At 36.4% G+C, this 18,877-nt stretch overlaps 1 protein-coding gene across 2 annotated transcripts in view; it reads left to right on the plus strand.

Moving 5' to 3' along the window:
- EFL1 (elongation factor like GTPase 1) overlaps positions 1-18,877 on the plus strand; it is a 202,547-nt gene that overhangs the window by 4,691 nt on the left and 178,979 nt on the right. The window contains exons 2-4 of one of the 2 annotated variants that reach the window (XM_074233988.1): positions 2,996-3,119; positions 5,690-5,757; positions 11,727-11,811. In XM_074233988.1, coding sequence (XP_074090089.1) covers positions 3,029-3,119; positions 5,690-5,757; positions 11,727-11,811 — 244 coding nt within the window. In that variant the 5' untranslated portion in view covers positions 2,996-3,028. The remainder of the gene's footprint in view (positions 1-2,995; positions 3,120-5,689; positions 5,758-11,726; positions 11,812-18,877) is intronic. The other variant, XM_074233987.1, reaches the window with a different exon arrangement.

Below are 18,877 nucleotides of genomic sequence, written 5' to 3' on the forward strand. Positions count from 1 at the left end.
GTCATTTCCCTAGACCAGCAAGATAATTTGTTCATCTCTAAGAAGCAGCATTTAACTTCAAAAGTAAAGTGCAAACAAAGCTAGAGAGCTGCAGGATTCTTAGAGATTATAAGAAGGCAAATGAAATTCAGTTTTACTCAGATAGTAGCAATTCAAAGCTCTTTCATGTTACCCTGAAGACTATGGATTAAAAACCTATGACACATCTGAAACACTCAACTGATGGAGCCAGTTTGATTAGTGGTAAGGACCTGATCCTGGAAAGATGGACTGATACTTCTATGATGTTCTCAATGGATCTTCATCAACTAATGTTAAAGCTATTGACTGTGTACCCTCTCTAGCATGTACCCTTCCTACCTGAAGAAGAGGCTTTGGATGACATTTGGCTTCTCTTATATGGCAAAGTGCCTGGCACTGATTCTGTTCCATCTGTCTGTTGCTCATGCAAAAGCTAATTGATCAAAAGCTAATCTTCCTGGTAATATGGCAAGAGGTGGTTATAGTGGTTATCTCCCTGACCCCCTAGAACCTCACGGATGCCTCTATTGTCTATCTCTAAAGGAAAAGGAAATAGGTTGTACTATTACAATCACAGGAAAATCTCTCTCTTAATCATTACTGGCAAGATTCTTGCCAGTATCCTCCTTAATAAGCTAATCCTTCACCTTGAAGATGGCCAAGAGCCAGTGTTGGCTTCAGAAAGGAATTGTCAATATGGTGTTTGCTGCCTGACTACAGGAGAAATGCCAGGAATTGAACATAGGTCTGTCTGTATACATCCTTTGCTGGTCCAATCAAAATCTTTGATACTTAGTAAGGGCTTCTGGAAAATCATAGTAAAATTTGGTGGCTTGGAGAAGTTCATCAATATTATATTCCAATTCCATGACAGCATGTTTACAATGAATCCTAGATAATGGACCATGTTCTCAAGCTTTTCCAGTCATCATTGGAGGGAAGCAGGGTTGTATGTATGCTCCCATTTAGCATGATGTTTTCAGTGAAGTTGTCAGATACCTTCAGTGAGCATGAAAATGGCATCAAGGTCACTGATGATAAATTAGTTAACTTGAAAAGGCTACAATCCAAGAAAAAAGTGGAGGGAGAATCTGTGAACAACTTTTTGTTCACAGTGATTGTGCGTTCATTGTATACTCTGAGTATAAGATATAGCAGAATAGGGATCTATCTGTTCTTTGCTGCTTGTGCTAATTTTGGCCTGATAATACCAAGAAAATAGAAGTTCTTCACCAGCTAGTACTGCACCATCTATATGTGTAACCATCAATTATAGCAAATAGAGAAATTTTTATTGCAGTGAATAAGTTCTTACCTTGGCAGTATACTTTCCAGGGATATACACATAGATGATGAGGAGCTTGCTTAGTGTTTGGGAAGCTCCAAAGGAAAATGTGGGAGAGAAGTATTAAGACAGTCTACCAAACTGAAGGCTTATAGAACCTTTATGCTTATCTCACTGTTTTATGCCTGTGAAATTTGGACAGTATGCCAGTACCATGGTAGGAAATTGAATTATCTTAGGAAGATTCTACAGATCACCTGGCAAGGTACTGCACATTGAGGCCCTTTCCCAAGCTAAACTGCCAAGCGTTCAAACTACATTGCAGAGAGTGCAACGCTGATGGTCTGGCCATATCATTTGAATGCCAAAAGTATGTTTGCCTAAAAGACAATTTTTCAGAGAATTCATTCAAAATACGCACTTACAAGAAGCTCACAAGAACATTCTCACAATCTCTTTATTTTGTAGTTTTTTTGCAAGGCTATGGGGTTAAGTGGCTTGCCCAGGGCCACACAGCTAGGTCATTATTAAGTGTCTGAGACCCGATTTGAGCTCAGGTACTCCTGACTCCAGGACTGGTCCTCTATCCATTGCGCCACCTAGCTGCCCCTCACAATCTCTTTGAGGAACTTTGGAATTGATTGTGAGACAGGAGATACTGGAGCAGGATGGTCCAGCATAGCATGCCTGTATTAAAGGAGTAGTTTATATTAATTGTGAGAGTGCAAATTTAGAGACATCACCACTTCAGGTGTTCATATTTGTGCCTGACCTATTGTAAAGCTTTGCTACCACAGTCAACATATCACATGGTATCTTGACCCTGACCTTAGAGATGTCATTTTGATCTTTTACAAATACAAAAGACAGCAACCCAATTGGAAATTCCAGTAGCTCCCTATTAATCCTAGGATCATATAATTCAGTTTTATTTCATTCTCTTTTACTTTAATTTTTATACAACTTTTCATAATATGCATAATTGGTATATAATTAAGTAAATATGCATATATTTGGAATGTATGCTTAAATTTTTTTTTTTTAATTGAAGGAGTATGTATGACAGTTAAAAGTTTGGAGACCATTTTCCATACCTTCCTATCTAATTTTATACTACTTTGCATTGTGATTTAACAACTTCCTGGAGGCTCCTGGAAGGGAGGGCACTATATTTTATGGAGCTCTTATATCCCTCAACAGAAAAATACTTTTTGAATGAATGGGTGCAGCCTTAGAACACAGATCCAACATTCTTGAGAGCTTTGATTGAACTTACAAATCAGTAATGAGAAATCAGTTTAGTTTTTAGTGGATAAAAATATTTGAATAGGCAATTTTAATTGTTGATTCTAAAGATTATACACAGTTTATCAGATTTAGAATTTACTTAGATATGTTTGTCTTGGTGTAAACACACATTTTCAAGCAAGTAAAGGAGGAAATACTGTTCTCATTCTTTATTCATTACCCAGAAGTTGCCCATCTCACTTATTCTTTGTGTTTGTGTAGCCTTTGAGTTCTGACAGCTGAGCTGTGTCCCTTAAATGGCCACAATGTGCTATCACATTAAATCCTAACACTGACCTTTGATGTTGATTATTTGAAGGTGTATTTACAATCTTGTCAACTACTAACATTTTAATATACTCCTCAATTTTTATCTTTAGTTTCATTTTTAATATAATACAGTTTAATTTTTAGCTATAGTGAGAAAAAGAGATCATGGTGCTCAACAGTTTGGATAAGATGATTCAACTCCAGAGAAATACCAGTAACATCAGGAACATCTGCATACTGGCTCATGTGGACCACGGTAAGCATCATGATTGAATTACATTATTTTGAGTAATAAAAAATGAGTGAGATTAAAAGTGACTGATGTGAGCAATTTAGAGAGCCTTAATTTATATTAGATTGCATTATTTTCCAGGATGTAAGAGAAATCTGGTGCAAGGTACTTATCAGATCTAGAATCTGACCTGTTATGGTGGTGGGTTAGTATATCGTGAGATCATTGTTAGATACAACATCGGATAGAGTACTGATCCTGGAATCAGACTCACTTTTCTGAGTTCAAATCTGGCCTCAAATACTTAGTAACTGTCTGAGCATTTCTCTTAACCCTATTTATCTCTCTTTCTTTGTCTGTAGAATGAACTGGAGGGGCGGCTAGGTGGTGCAATGAGTAGAGCACTAGTCCTGGAGTCAGGAGTACCTGAGTTCAAATCTGGCCTCAGACACTAAATAATTACCTAGCTGTGTGGCCTTGGGCAAGCCACTTAATCCCATTGCCTTGCAAAAAAACCTAAAAAAAAAATGAGCTAGAGAAGGAAGTGGAAAACCACTCCAGTATCTTTGCCAAAAACCCCCAACACAAATGGGGTCAGAGTCAGACACAACTCAAATGACTGAACATCAACAACAAACAAAATCATTGGCTAAGAACTGAAAGAGATCTCTGAGGCCATCTCCAATCTATGCCTCAAATTAGAATCTATAAAATTATATAGATGAAGAAACAGAGCTACTGACATGCTAAGGGTATATGAGATGGTTTCTCCAAAGTCATAGAGAAATAGTATCAGAAGGGGAATTCGAATATAGTCTTTTGTCTCCAGAGCCAGTATTCTTTCCACTTTACCCCTCTTAACTTTTTTCTCCCATTGGGTAGTCTGAAAATTCATAAAAAGTCATTGGCAAGTTTTTTTTCTATTATACATAGAAAGTTTTCTTGTATAACATGTACTATGACTGGTTTTTATTATGGGATTATGTTGCTTTCTTATTTTCTGGGGATGCTTTTTATGCTAAACTACTTAGTATTGCATTTTTTTTAGATATATCAGAAATTAATCCTCTTTTAGATAGCATTTAAGACAGAGTTGGGTAATAAAATTTTGCTTTATTAATCCTAGAAACCATCACCTAAGTCTAGTTGACTTAGAAATCTTTATAGTTGGAGGGATTAACTGCACTGAAAAAAATTACAGATTCTTCTATTCAAGAATATCTTAATACTTATTTCTGGGTCATTTCCCCCATTCTTTTGGAGGAGGTTAAGAGTTTGTTGTTTGTAGCTGTAGTGATTCTGCTGAGTGAGAAGAAAATAATAACCCTAATAATCTGGGTCAAAGAATGTTTGGAGGTGGAAAAAGAAATCCTGCCAGTACATATTTCTCTGACCCTTTACAATTGATAAGTATGCTTGCATAAATGACAATTTTGCAGAGAATTCATTCAAAACAAGCATTTGCAAGAAGCTCACAAGGACATTCTCACAATCTCTTTGAGGAACTTTGAAATTGATTGTGAGACATAGGAGGTACTAAAGCAGGATGGTCCATCATAGCATGCCTATATCAAAGGAGTTGTACTCTATGAGCAAAGCAGCATTTCAGTAGTTTAAATCTTATAATTTATTAATCTCATAATTTAATAATAAATCTCATAATTTAAATCCCATAATTATGAGACGAGCCATTCATTTTCCAAATGGTGTACTCAGAGTTAAAATGACTTACCCAAGTGCATATAATTAATTACCAATGGAGATGGGATATAAACCCAGGTCTTTTGATTTCTAAGTTCAATCTTTATTTCCATTTTTCCATCCTAAAGAATGTGTCATCTTGAATTACTTTTTTGCATTCTTCTCAGAGTGCTGATGCACTTTGTGTAGAGTTCCTTTTTTTCTTAAGATAATCTTCTAAAGGACCATAACTTGAGTTATCTTTCATGTGGTAATGGTGGTGATGGTGATGTTAGTAGTAGCTGTAGAAGCAGAACTTAAGTTGTGCAAAGCAATTTACATGTATTGTCTCCTCTGATTCTTACAACAACTCTGTGAGGTGGGTATTTCCCATTTTACAATAAGGGAAACTAAGATTGAGAGAGAGAGAGAGAGAGAGAGAGAGAGAGAGAGAGAGAGAGAGATTAATTACTTCTATCAGGTATCTGAGGTAGCTAGCAGGTATCTGAGGCAGGATTCAAACTTGGTCTTTTTATGTTTAAGGCCAGCACTATCTCAACTACAATCTAGGCTCTAATTTATTTTAGGTGCTAGATTTTGGTCTAGCTTTACTTCTCAATAACAACTATGGGGGCCAGCTAGGTGGCATATTGGATAGAGCACTGGCCCTAGAGTCAAGGCCTGAGTTTGAATCCAATTTCACCCACTTAATAATTACCTAGCTGTGTGATCTTGGGCAAGTTACTTAACTCCATTGCCTTGCAAAAAAATCAAAAACAACAAAAAAAAAGCTGTGGAATTTTTACTAAGTCAATTCTAGTGATCAAGTACTCAGTCCTGTATAGACTCTCTTCTCTTATAATTTGATTCTTTTTTTTTTAGAACAAATGCCTTTTAATTATTCTTATTTATAGGGAAAACCACACTGGCAGATTGCCTCATATCTAGCAATGGAATCATCTCCAGTCGCCTGGCTGGGAAGGTAAGATATTCTTTTATCATGGATGCATATTGATCAGGCTTCTAAAATGAAGTTCAGCAAGTATTTATTGAGTGTTTACCATAGGCTCAGCACTCTTAAGATATGAAAGATGTCTAAAACATGATTCTTGCCCAAAAGAAGTTATGTTCTAGTTAGGGAACTGGGCTGGTATACTCAGAAAACAAGTACATAACAATATGAGGAGGATCTTGATTTAAGTACAAAAATGAATAGTACAGATAGTTTTTGCAATAGGGAATGAGGGTGGTTTAATGGCACTAGAAAATAGATTGATGGGCAATATAAACAAAGATTTGAAAGTGATGTGTTTGGAGGACAACAAGACCATCTTGCTAAGAGTTTCTTGGGTTAGATTAGTAAGATTAGTATTGTGGGGCCAGTATTGGAAGAGAACCTTGAAAGCTGGTTTGAACTTCATCCTGAGTATAGTGGGAAATAGGTAAAAGCTTTTAAACATGGAATTAACAGAGTCAAAATAGCATCTTAGGATGGTTGATCTACGGATGATCTCTAGAATGGATTATAGCTGAGGAGAAAGGCCAATTAGGATTTGTTTTCAGTAATAAGGGCATGAAATACTGAGGACTGTGGTGATTGGGATAAGTACAATGGTTATTACAAATCTCTTTTGTACTGCCCTTAAAAACCTTATGATCTGTCATTAGGAAGATATGGCTTCATAACTGAGTGTTGAAGGCCAAAGGAAAAGGAAAGAAATGAGAGGACACAAAGATTGGGGCTTGGGAAACTCAGAATGAGTGTGATCACTGAGAGAAATAGAAAGTTTGGAAGGAGTAAGTTTTTTAAGATTTTATTTTGAGTTTTACAATTTCCCCCCCTAACTTTACTCCCCCCACCGAAGGCAATTTGTCAGTCTTTACATTATTTTCATGGCATGCATTGATCCAAATTGAATGTGATGAGAGAGAATTCATATGCTTAAGAAAGATAAAGTATAAGAGATAGCAAGATCAGACAATAAGATACCATTTTTTTTTTCCTAAATTAAAGTTAATAGTCTTTGGTCTTTGTTCAAACTCCACAGTTCTTTCTCTGGATACAGATGGTATTCTCCATTGCAGAGAGCTCCAAATTGTCCCTGATTGTTACACTGATGGAATGAGTGAGTCCATCAAGGTTGATCATTGCCCCCATGTTGCTGTTAGGGTGTACAGTGTTTTTCTGGTTCTGCTCATCTCACTCAGCATCAGTTCATGTAAATCCCTCCAGGTTTGCCTGAATTCCCATCCCTCCTGGTTTCTAATAGAGCAATAGTGTTCCATGACATACATATGCCAGAGTTTGCTAAGCCATTCCCCCAATTGAAGGACATTTACTTGATTTCCAATTCTTTGCCACCACAAACAGGGCTGCTATGAATATTTTTGTACAAGTGATGTTTTTACCCTTTTTCATCATCTCTTCAGGGTATAGACCCAGTAGTGGTATTGCTGATTCAAAGGGTATGCACATTTTTGTTCCCCTTTGGGTGTAGTTCCAATTTTCTCTCCAGAAAGATTGGATGAATTCACAGCTCCATCACCAATGTAATAGTGTTCCAGATTTCCCACAACCCTTCCAACAATGATCATTATCCTTCCTGGTCATATTGGCCAGTCTGAGAGGTGTGAGGTGGTATCTCAGAGAAGCTTTAATTTGCATTTCTCTAATAAGTAGTGCTTTAGAGCAGTTTTTCACATGACTATGTATGGATTGCTTAAATCTCATCTGTAAATTGCCTTTGCATATTGGAAGGAGTAAGTTTAAAGAAGAATAGTTTGAATTAGGTTTTGTAAGAGTTCAGTTGGAATGATACACATTCAATAGACAATATCCAGTTAAAGTTAGGGAAGCTTAATGCTAATCAGTCAGTCTTGACCAATATCTCTTTTGGATTCTTTTGCTAAAATTGGTGGCAAATAATAATGCCTAGTGTGATTGAAGTTGGTGAGTTCTGGTGAGGTGAAAGGTCAGAATTTTAGATATAGAAAACATCCATAAAAGAGAATTCTTCAATGTACCAACTCTTCTTGGGCTATTTTTGTAAAGAATTATGTATACTATTGAATTCTACTATTTTCAGAAAACTCGAAACTGTCCTTAAAGAATGACAAGCATAGGGACGGCTAGGTGGTACAGTGGAGGCCCTGGAGTCAGGAGTACCTGGGTTCAAATCTGGTCTTAGACACTTAATAATTACCTAGCTGTGTGGCCTTGGGCAAGCCACTTAACCCCATTTGCCTTGCAAAATCAAGAATGACAAGCATCTCCTGTGTAGCTTTGAAAACATCACCATCAGGGTCAAGCCAAGAGTAAAGGCAGGGACTCCCATGATCTCTCCCAAAACCATTCCAAATACCTTTAAATAAATGACTCTAACCAAATTCTAAAGTGGCAGAACCCACAAAAAGACTGAGGGGAAACAATTTTCTAGCCCAAGACAATTTGGAAGATCTGCAGGAAGGGTCTGTTATACCAGGCTCTTAGAAAGGGACCACAACACAGCCCAGGCCATCCAGGAATGGATTTTAGGGTTGCCTGGGGCCATCGCAGTGATATAGGTTTCCAGACTTCTCAGCCCAGGAATTGCCAAGGAGAACTTGGAAAGTCAACAAGAAAACTTGGCACTCTAGAGTGAGAGCAGAGCCAGTCTAGCACAGACCTCAGAGCAGACCCAGCCCCAGGGAACCAGGAGCAAGCCTGGGGAGTCTGCTTTCAGAGCACTCAATCCATGGACAGTAAGGTGGTTGGGGGAGATTGCAGAGGCGAGATCCCTGAGGCAAGACTCTGTTGCTTCACCCATACTCAGTTCCAGGTCCAGTCTGGGACCCCAGTCTCAGAAAAAGGAGCAGAATCACAGCAGAGCAGAAACTCTCCTCATGGTTCCAGGGCAGTAAGGAATGCTTGAGGTCATCCACAGACCAGAGCACTGATCAGGAGAGCAGTCATAGTCTCTCATAAAACCTTGAGAACTTACAGGTCCCTGAGGGGAGGCAGGGGGGAGTCCCTGAAAACTGCTGTTAAAAACCTTTAAAAACTTGGGCCAGTGTGTCCTCCACCCTGGAAGCAGAGGTCCACCTTAACAAAGACTTAAAGTCAAATCAGGATGGGGAAAGGAGCAAACTGAAGAAAAAATTCAACCATAGACAATTACTTTGGTCCTATGGAGGATCAAAACACATACTCAGAACATATCAAAATCAAAGCCTCTGCATCCAAAGCTGTCAAGAAAAAATGAATTGGTCTCAGGCTATGGTAGAGGTCAAAAAAGATTTTGAAAATCAAGTAAAGGAGGTAGAGGGAAAATTGGGAAGAGAAATGAGAGTGCTGCAAGAACATCATGAAAACCAAGTCAACTGCTTAGTGAAGACAATACAAAAAAATTGAAGAAAATAACATCTTAAAAATCCACTTGGAGGGGCAGCTAGGTGGTGCAGTGGATAAAGCACCGACCCTGGAGTCCGGAGAACCTGGGTTCAAATCCAGTCTCAGACACTTAATAATTACCTAGCTGTGTGGCCTTGGGCAAGCCACTTAACCCCATTTGCCTTGCAAAAACTTAAAAAAAAAATTCCACTTGGGTCAAATGAGAAAAGCAGTTCTAAAGGCCAATGAGGAGAAGAATGCCTTTAAAAGCAGAATTGGCCAGATGGAAAAGGAAATACCAAAGCTCTCTTCTTCAAAGTAGAATGGAGCTAAGGGAAGTGGATGACTTTGTGAGAAATCAAGAAACAATAAAACAAAACCAAAAGAATGAAAAACTAGAAGAAAATGTGAAATATCTCATTGGTAAAATAACTGATCTGGAAAACAGATCCAGGAGAGATAATATAATATAAAAATTGTTGGACTTCCTGAAAAACATGACCAAAAAAAAGAGCCTAGATGTCATTTTTTAAAAAAAATTATCGAGGAAAACTGCCCTATATCCTAGAAGCAGAGGGTAGAATAGAAATTGAAAGAATCTACTGGTCACCTCTGGAAAGGATTCCTAAATGAAAACTATCAGGAATATTGTAGTTAAATTCCAGAACTCCCAAGTCAAGGAGAAAAATACTATAAGCAACCAGAAAGAAAGAATATTGTGGAGCTACAGACAGGATGACACAAGATTTAGCAACTTCTCCCTTAAGGACTCATAGGGCTCGGAATATGCTATTCTGGAAGGCAAAAGGGCTTGGATTGCAACCAAGAATGAACTATCCAGCAAAACTGAGTATACTCTTTCAGGGTAAAAGATGTATGTTCAATGAAAAGGGGATTTTCAAACTTTCCTGATGAACAGCCAGAGCTGAACAGAGAGTTTAATCTTCAAGTAGAAGACTCAGGTGAAGCATAGAGAGAGTGAACAGGAAGGGCTAATCATGAAGGACTTAACGATGTTGCACTCCTTGTGTTCCTACACCGGAAGATGATATTGATAACTCATGAACTGTTAAATTTATTAGGGAAGTTAGAAGTAGAATATATATAGTCAGGAGGGAGTTGAATTTGAAAGTATAATATAAGAAATGGGAGAAAGGGAAAGGAAAAATAGAATTCAGGTAAGCTATTTCACATAAAAGAAGCAAGAAAAAGCTTTTGCAATGAAATGGAAGAAGGGGAGGGTTAGAGGGATTGAGTGAACCTTACTCTTATTGAAAGTGGCTCAGAGAAAGAATAACATATACATTCAATTGGGTATAGAAGGAAAATAGAGGAAAATAGGAGAGGAGAGGGATGGCAGAAGGGGGACAGGGAGGGAACAAGGGTATAGGTGATAGAAGAGAGGGAAGATTGTGGGAGAGAGTGGTCAGATGCAACACTTCTGAGGAGGGATAGGAAAAGAATAGAATAAATGGGGATGGGAGGAATAGGATGGAGGAAATATAGCTAACAATAGCAACTGTGGGAAGGTAATATGAAGCATTGTCTTTGATGGACTTATGATAAAGAATGCTATCCATTCCAAAGACAAAGCTGATGGTGTCTGAGTACAGACTGAGAGACTTTTTCCCCACCTCACTTTTTTTTTTTCTTGAGTTTTCTCTTTCTTTGGGTGGGTAGGTTACATTTACTTTTACAACATGACTATTGGAGAAATGTTTTTCATGGGTACATATTTTTAACCTACACCAGGTTACTTGCTTTTTCAATGAGGGGAGTGAGGGTGGGAGGAAAGGAAAGAATTTGGAACCTGAAGTTTTTGAAATAAATATTGAAACTTGCTTTTGCATGTAACCAGAGCAGGGGGGGGGATTTAAAAATAAAATAAAAATTTATTTTAAAAAAAATCATCATTATAGTGAGACAGCTTTCTGCAAAAGAAAATGTAAAAAGCAGAAGGGTGGAGGATCAAGAATTTGGGCCTTAGAGATTATCTCTATTTAGGGTTTGGAGTGACCAGAAGAAGAAACTGTGGGAGATTTAGTGTTGAGAGTAGAACCACATTTGATGTTATTCTTTGCCATTGATTCTAGCAGAAGATAGAGTCCAAGAGAAATATTGTTCAACACTAAACATGTGTGAATATTTCACTAATATATTCAAACTGTTGCTTTAAAACTAGAACTAGTACTAATGATGTTGAGCAGTAGAAGAAATTCTTCTGTTCTAAATGTTCATGTGTAAAATTGCTCACATTAGATATTAGAGTAAAATGGAAGATTAAAATTAATTTTGGGAAAATATGTTTTAAGTGCAAATTTTTGTTCCAGTTAGTAAGGGTAAAATTTGACATATTTTCATTTATTTGTTAATTCTATTTTTTTAAATTCCTGAATTTAATTTAAATTATATAGTTCTATTATATCGTTAAATTTATAGTGTTTTGTTATAAGAATACCCCATTCATCGTATCACACTTTAAATCAGTGTTAAATACACACACATACATGCATGCATGCACACACACATATGTTTGTATAGTGAATGTACATATAAACTTTTGGGTTTTTTGGTTTTTTTAGTTAAGATATATGGATAGCCGAGAAGATGAACAAATTCGAGGAATCACCATGAAATCAAGTGCTATTTCCCTACACTATGAAAAAGGTAAAACTTAGGTTGCATTACATTTAATATCTTACTTTTTTTGTTTCTCTTTCTAATTAATTTACCCATTATAACAATTCTTTTTTTAAAAAAATTAGAATACTTTAAAGTGAAGGTTGTCTGTTGACAAGATTTACTCAATACACGTTTCTCAATGGACTTGTGGTGCTGTTATCATTTTCTGAAATCTGTAAAATAATTATAGTATGGTATTGAAGACCTAAAACTAGAATTTTTGGAGAGTGAAGATAAGAAAGAGGACAATATTGAAGCTGTCATTAGAAAATATAGAAGAGTGATAAAGCACTTTCTTGTGGTGATTTTCTGTTACATTAACACTGTATCTCACTTGTCAATCAGATGTCTACTTCTGCTGAAAAGGTTCTTTATTTTTACTTTATGGAATATCTGAATAGTCACAGATAAAAGGTAGCACATGTAATGTTCATGGAAAGAAGTCCTTTTACAGTTAAACTGTAATAGTCAGAGACATCAGTAGATATTGAGACCTGATTCAAGACCTACTTATAATACTTGCTGGGTCTATGTCCCTAGACAAATCACTTAACTTCTTACAATTCTTTCAGACTGTTAAGTTGCAAAGCAATTAGCAACCTACATTGACAAAGGAAAATTCTCACTCTGAGTTCCCTACACCAATGAAATTACAAGCCCTATCCAAAATAAAATAGTAAGTAGGCAGAAGAGGACAGCAGTTGAGGGACAAGCTTTAAGTTATTCGTGACTGGTAGGAAGGGGGAAAGTGCTGCAAAGAAACCTCTCTCCCTTTTTTCTTCTGGGGTTTGTCACTCTTACTACCAAATCTTACTTTCCCTAGTCCTCCTCCCTACACACCACCCTGCAATTAAGGAATCTCTCTCTGAATTCTTCTATTTGTTTGTACTTTTTTCCTGGAAGTTATTAAATTCTACCATAATTATTTGACGTTTTTAATTCTATTTTCATTCCTGACTGTTAATTTCTCAAGGGCCAGGGCTATTATATAACCTTTTTCTTTCTTTCATTACTTTGTATAGCACTGGAAACATTATGTGCCCAATAAATATTTGTTGAGTGAACCAATTTTATGAGATTTAAAGATACAGAATAAAAGTATAAAGCTAAATACATTAAAAAAAAAACCAGGAATGTTACAGAACAAAAGAACCAGAATGGAAACTTCTTTAAAAAAATTCAGAAAAGAATAAAATTAACAGAGTAGAGCAGAGAGATGTTTTCTGCTTAGAATATTTTTTTCATAATTTTTAAAGCTACTTTTTAAAAGTTAGCATGACATGCAAAGTGTAAGTTTTATACAATTCTCAGAACATGTATAACAAAACTGCCTTCAAGAATCACTGATTTAGACTCTTAAAAATAGTTTTAATTTATAAAATAAGCATTTCCATAAGATAGCAGAATAAAAAAAGATGATTGCTTATATACAACTTGCTATTTCCTTCAAATATATAATGAAGTTATATAACTTTTTTCTTCTTTTCTTCCCTCTTTCCTTCCCCCGCTCTCTCCAATTGAGTTGTTTCTTGATAATAGAACCTAGCTTTCTTTTTTTTTAAGATTTTATTTATTTTGAGTCTTACAATTTTTCCCCCTAATCTTACTTCCCTCCCCTCACCCCTCACAGAAGACATTTGCCAATCTTTACATTGTTTCTATGGTGTACACTGATCCAAATTGAATGTGATGAGAAAGAAACATGAAGTATAAGAGATAGCAAGATCAGATAATAAGATATCAGTTTTTTTTTCTAAATTAAAGTTAATAGTCCTTGGTTCAAACTCCACAGTTCTTTCTCTGCATACAGATGGTATTCTCCATTGCAGACAGCCCCAAATTGTCACTGATTGTTGCACTGATGGAATGAGCAAGTTCATCAAGGTTGATCATCACTCCCATGTTGCTGTTAAGGTTTACAGTGTTTTTCTGGTTCTGCTAATCTCATCAATTCGTGTAAATCCCTCCAGGCTTCCCTGAATTCCCATCCCTCCTGGTTTCCAATAGAACAATAGTGTTCCATGACATACATATACTCCAGTTTGCTAAGCTATTCCCCAATTGAAAGACATTTATTTGATTTCCAATTCTTTGCTACCACAAACAGAGCTGTTATGAATATTTATGTACATGTTATGTTTACCCTTTTTCATCGTTTCTTCAGGGTATAGACCCAATAGTGGTATTGCTGGATCAAAGGGTATGTACATTTTTGTTGCCCTTTGGGCGCAAGACCCTAGCTTTCTTAATAACCTTTGGCTTCATAGCCAGATAACTTTTGACTTCATGACCAGATAACATTAGGCTTCATGAACAATGTTTTTTAAATTTCTTAAGAAATGAACAGATTTCTATTTACTTAGTAATAAACTAATATCTAGTATAATTCCTAGCTTGGTAAATTTTGGTTGAATTAATATTATCTCCATAGTAGTATCCTAGATTTCATGTAATTATTAAATTTAAGATATTTTATTCATTGACTTCCTTAATCCCTTTAAGCAGCATTGAGAATTATAGAGTGAGAGTTGGAAGAATAGAATTCGATAAGTTATGAAATAGAAAAGTAACTCTGTGTCCTACATATTAACTGAGAAAATCTGAGATTAACTTTATCTGTATTTTTACATATTTTGCTTAACATCTATAATTACATTTTAAATTAGTTCAGGCAGCAGTGAATTTGATCTCTGATCTAGTCTGACCTTCCCATTTACAGATGAGGAAGCTGAACTACTTGCTTAGTCACACAGGGAAAATTCAAACCAGGGGCCTCTGATTTCAAAAATGATCCCACTTTGTTCTTGACCATGCTGTTTCCTCAAACTGTCACCTGCAGACTTTTGTTTCAAAAAAAATGTGAAGAAATAATTGTAATACTAATAATTCACGTCTGTATAGCTCTTGAAAGTTTTCAAAATGTTTTCTTCCCAGTGCTCCTGCTATCCCCTTTTATAGCTGAGGGAACTGTGGCCCAGGGCTATAGATTGTAAGTGGCTAAATGAGACTTGTAGACAGATCCTTACTCTTTCCATATTTTGAATGTTTTGTGAGAAGACATTGAAATTATGTTTCAAAAATATTTATTATGTGTAATAATTATAGGGGCATAAAAAAAGCTTAATGACCTCTCATTCTGAAAATTTTTTTATTCCTTGGTATTTATGTTCTTGAAATCCTCTCGAGTGTTCAAAGTTTTGTCAGAATATCTCAAGCCAAAAAGAGTTCTGTGATCAAACTTATTTGCAAAACTCTTAGAGAGAAATGAAATCAATAACTGACTTTGAATGAAATAATTTTATCTAGTGTTATCTTTGGATTTGGAGTTTGGGTTTCATAGAACAAGATGCATTATAGACTCTTAAACTGGGAAGTGATGTGATGAAGTGATGTTTCAGGAAGTTAAATCTGGTGGTGGTGCTAAGCAGTATGTGCTGGAGTTTGAAGGAAGAAGACAAAACTGGGGAGTGTGTCAGTATTCTAACCATTCTCAAATTTGTATAGCTGTGCAAATCACAGAGTGCTTTTTAAACATTATTGTCGTCATGATGACACACTGAAGTAGGTCAGTGTGTAAAGAATCTGCAATTTCATTCATGTGGGAATTCCCTTCTGTCTTTGGTATAACTTAGTACATAGATGTTAGAGCCATAAACTTGGAGGTGACTTGCCATCTTCTAAATCATGAGCTCTGCAGAAGTAGATTTTCAATCTGTGACTTTCTGACTCCAGGTATAACATTCCATCCATTCTACCCTGCTGCCTTTTTATAAGCTAAGGAATAGAACTATTATTAATTACCCTTAATTTATAAAATAGGAAATATAACTGGCTAGATAATTGACAGGACTGGGATTTGAACCTGTGTTTTGAGACTTTGAATCATTTCCACTGCACAATGCCAGTTAGGTCCTGTTCTAGTAGTTAAGTTTGAGCTACTTTGTGTTAGGTGTCCAACATTGCTTTTTACAATAAAGGTAACACATTAGTTTAAAAAGTTTCAGCATTTTGGGGGGCAGCTAGGAGGCAATTAATATTATCTTGCTAAAACAAAAAAAGTTTCATCAATTTATAATAATTGTTCTTTTTATCAGTATCTAAAACAGATGCAGTTTTCCATTAAATATCATTCTTAGATGGCCAAAGTATAAACATGATGCAGAGATATCTATTCTCAAAGGAGTTTTCATTTATAGTATTGTGAACTTTAGTTTAGTGCCTTTAAAAGGGGGGGGGGGGCAGCTAGGTTGCACAATGGATAGAGCACTGGCCCTAGAGTCAGGAGGACTTGAGTTCAAATTTGATACTTAATAATTACCTAGCTGTGTTACCTTGGGCAAGTCACATAACCACCTTGCCAAAAAAAACCCAAACAAACCCTTTTTTCTCAAGATTTTGCATTCCCTTGACTCAAAGAATAACTAAGGCTATGGAAGACTCATTTTCTCTGCTGTACTTACTCTTTTCTCTGAGTCTTTTATACTAAGACTAGAATGACCAACTGAACCACATTTTATATTTTGGTTCCTTTTTTATAATAATAATGAAAAGTTTTACTGGGGGTCTTTTGCGCTGGTTTGATGACCAGTTTCTTGGGTCTGCAGCTCAGTAATTCTAAAGACCAGGTTGGGGAGGTAAATTGTAATTGCCACACTATTACAAACTTACTGAGCTATAGTTGTGTACTGTCCTGATGCCCACCCTCCTTATCTTAAACAGAAGGAAAGGATTGTTCTCAGTATGCATTTCTTGTTTCCATTTCTTTTTCCAAGATTGTTAATGTATACCCAAGATGATTCATACATTTTGGTTGGGGAACCTTACAATAAAAAAAGTTTGAACAAAGCTATGGATATGTATTGCTTTCTACAAATGTTTTGTTTTCACCCTTTAAAATTAAGGAAAGAGCTAAGAAACTTTCTTGTTTCCTATTAAAATTCCTATTAAAAATGAAGGCAAAAATGAAAAGTTGGGACTTCGTATTCTTAGTAGCCATGGCTGAATGAATAAAGGAACAGTTATTAATTGCTAGGTGCTACTCTGCAGACTGAAGCTACAAATATAAAAAGCAAGCCCAACTCCTCTCTGAGGGAACTTATATTTTAAAAAAAGGGATGGCAAAATAAGGGTCTGTTTTTTGATGGTCCTTTTCAGGAATTGTAGTATTGGTTTGATTATTTTGTCAAGAGGTACAAAGGAGTAAAGAGAAGACATTATAGTCAGGAACTCCATGCATTCCACTGGCAATTCTGAGACATGCTACATATGGTGAGCTCTCACCAATCAATCAGTGAATCACCAAGGAGAAGCCCAGTGTCCCAGATAGGAGTGGGAGCAGCACGTCAGAATCTCAGACAGGGTGGAACCCAGCTGCATGGCAGAGAGGTGGGTGTGGGATAATAATAGTTGAGAAATAGTGAACTCTTCTCAATCAGAAACCTAGGGCTTTGTGGAGAACTGACTTGTTCATGGCTCTCTATTTTAAGAAAGCCCTCCTTGTTGGATCTGTGTCTGTGTTAAATGAATAGTGTTGTTGATAACTTTTTTAGTAATTTCACCTCATTTGAAGTGGGGACCCCCTTCACCTCATCATTTTACTGGTCTCAGAGGAAATCTTTTGTCTGGTGTATGTAACAAATGAACAGACTCCTTAAACGATTCTCCATTGCTTACTGAAAGACCAGAGGACTCTTGGGGAAAAGTGTGAGATTCTTTTCACTTAACAACTTTCTAATAGTAATAGAGAATCTCATCTGGAAGGTATTGCCTTTGGATATGGTGGTTCCCTCTTTTCGCCTTAGCTGTTTTTTCTTTTTCTTAGAATGTTAAAATTGGCTTAATATTTGTGCCTAGCTTGTTCTTTGTAATTGAGAAGTTGTTCAAACAGATGAGGGGCAGAGATTTGTTTCTGAATCTGTAGCAGGCATTAATTCAATCAGTACTTAGCTCTCAGGTGGTGTAAGAAACCTTAACACATTTACTCAGCATAGTTTAAAATTCTGTCTTCCCAAAATGTCTTCTTTCTATGTATTTTAGGCCAACTTCTACTGGAGAAGCTGGTTATTATATACATGCTGGATACTAGCAAATGGTTTATTTTTATGTTGTTTTTTTTTTAATTAGGGAAAGGAGAGAGGAAGGAAAAGAACAAGTATTTATTAAGGCTTATTATGTGCCAATTCCTATACTAAGTATTTTACAAATATTATCTCATTTAAGTATCACAATAATCCCATGACATAGGTACCAAATTGTCCTCATTTTACAGTTCAGGAAACTGATGTAGAGAGAGGTGGTAGTGGGGGGGGGGGATAAGTGGAGATTGGATTTTGACCCTGATCTTCTGACTGTAGGCCCAGCACTCTATCCATTAGACAAGAAAACTGCCCCTAGGCACAAAAAAACTTTAACTATTAAATTAATTAAATTTATTGTTAACTTGATGAGGGCTTAGGAATTCTAATCCAAGATAATCATGAGTTATGAGAGCTTGGACCAGTCACTTAACTTTCATTGATTCCTTTACACAAATGACTTAAAATCTTTATCTCTTCCTTGACCTGTCCCCCATACTCCAGTTCTATACTTCCAAAAATGGGCTACGCATCTCCTCAAATTCAAAATGTCCAAGCCAGAATTACCATTGTGCCTTCTCACTTTCCATTCCCCCAAACCCTAAACCAACTCAATCCACTCATCTCAAATAACTTTCAGCTCTCCTTCCCTACTTCCCTGCTTCTGTTAAAGACACCATTTTTTTCAGCTATGTAAGGCTTAAATTTTTGGTCATCACCTTTGACTTTTCTCTGTACAGCACTCTCATGACCAATTTGTAGTCAAATTTTATGGATTTTATTCCTGTGGTATTTTTCATATCCTGTAATCTCTGTTGCTTGCAGAATAAAATTCAAATTTTTCAGCATGATCCTCCTCTACATTTTGACTCCTAAGCTGTCTTTTCCAACCTTATCTCCCAGGACTTCCTTATGTGAACCTTACCTTACTTGCTGCATCACATTTGGATTAGCTACTGCTCCAGCTGGATACTTTC

The sequence above is a fragment of the Macrotis lagotis genome, chromosome 4 (assembly GCF_037893015.1).
Source record: "Macrotis lagotis isolate mMagLag1 chromosome 4, bilby.v1.9.chrom.fasta, whole genome shotgun sequence".
Classification (NCBI taxonomy): domain Eukaryota; kingdom Metazoa; phylum Chordata; class Mammalia; order Peramelemorphia; family Peramelidae; genus Macrotis; species Macrotis lagotis.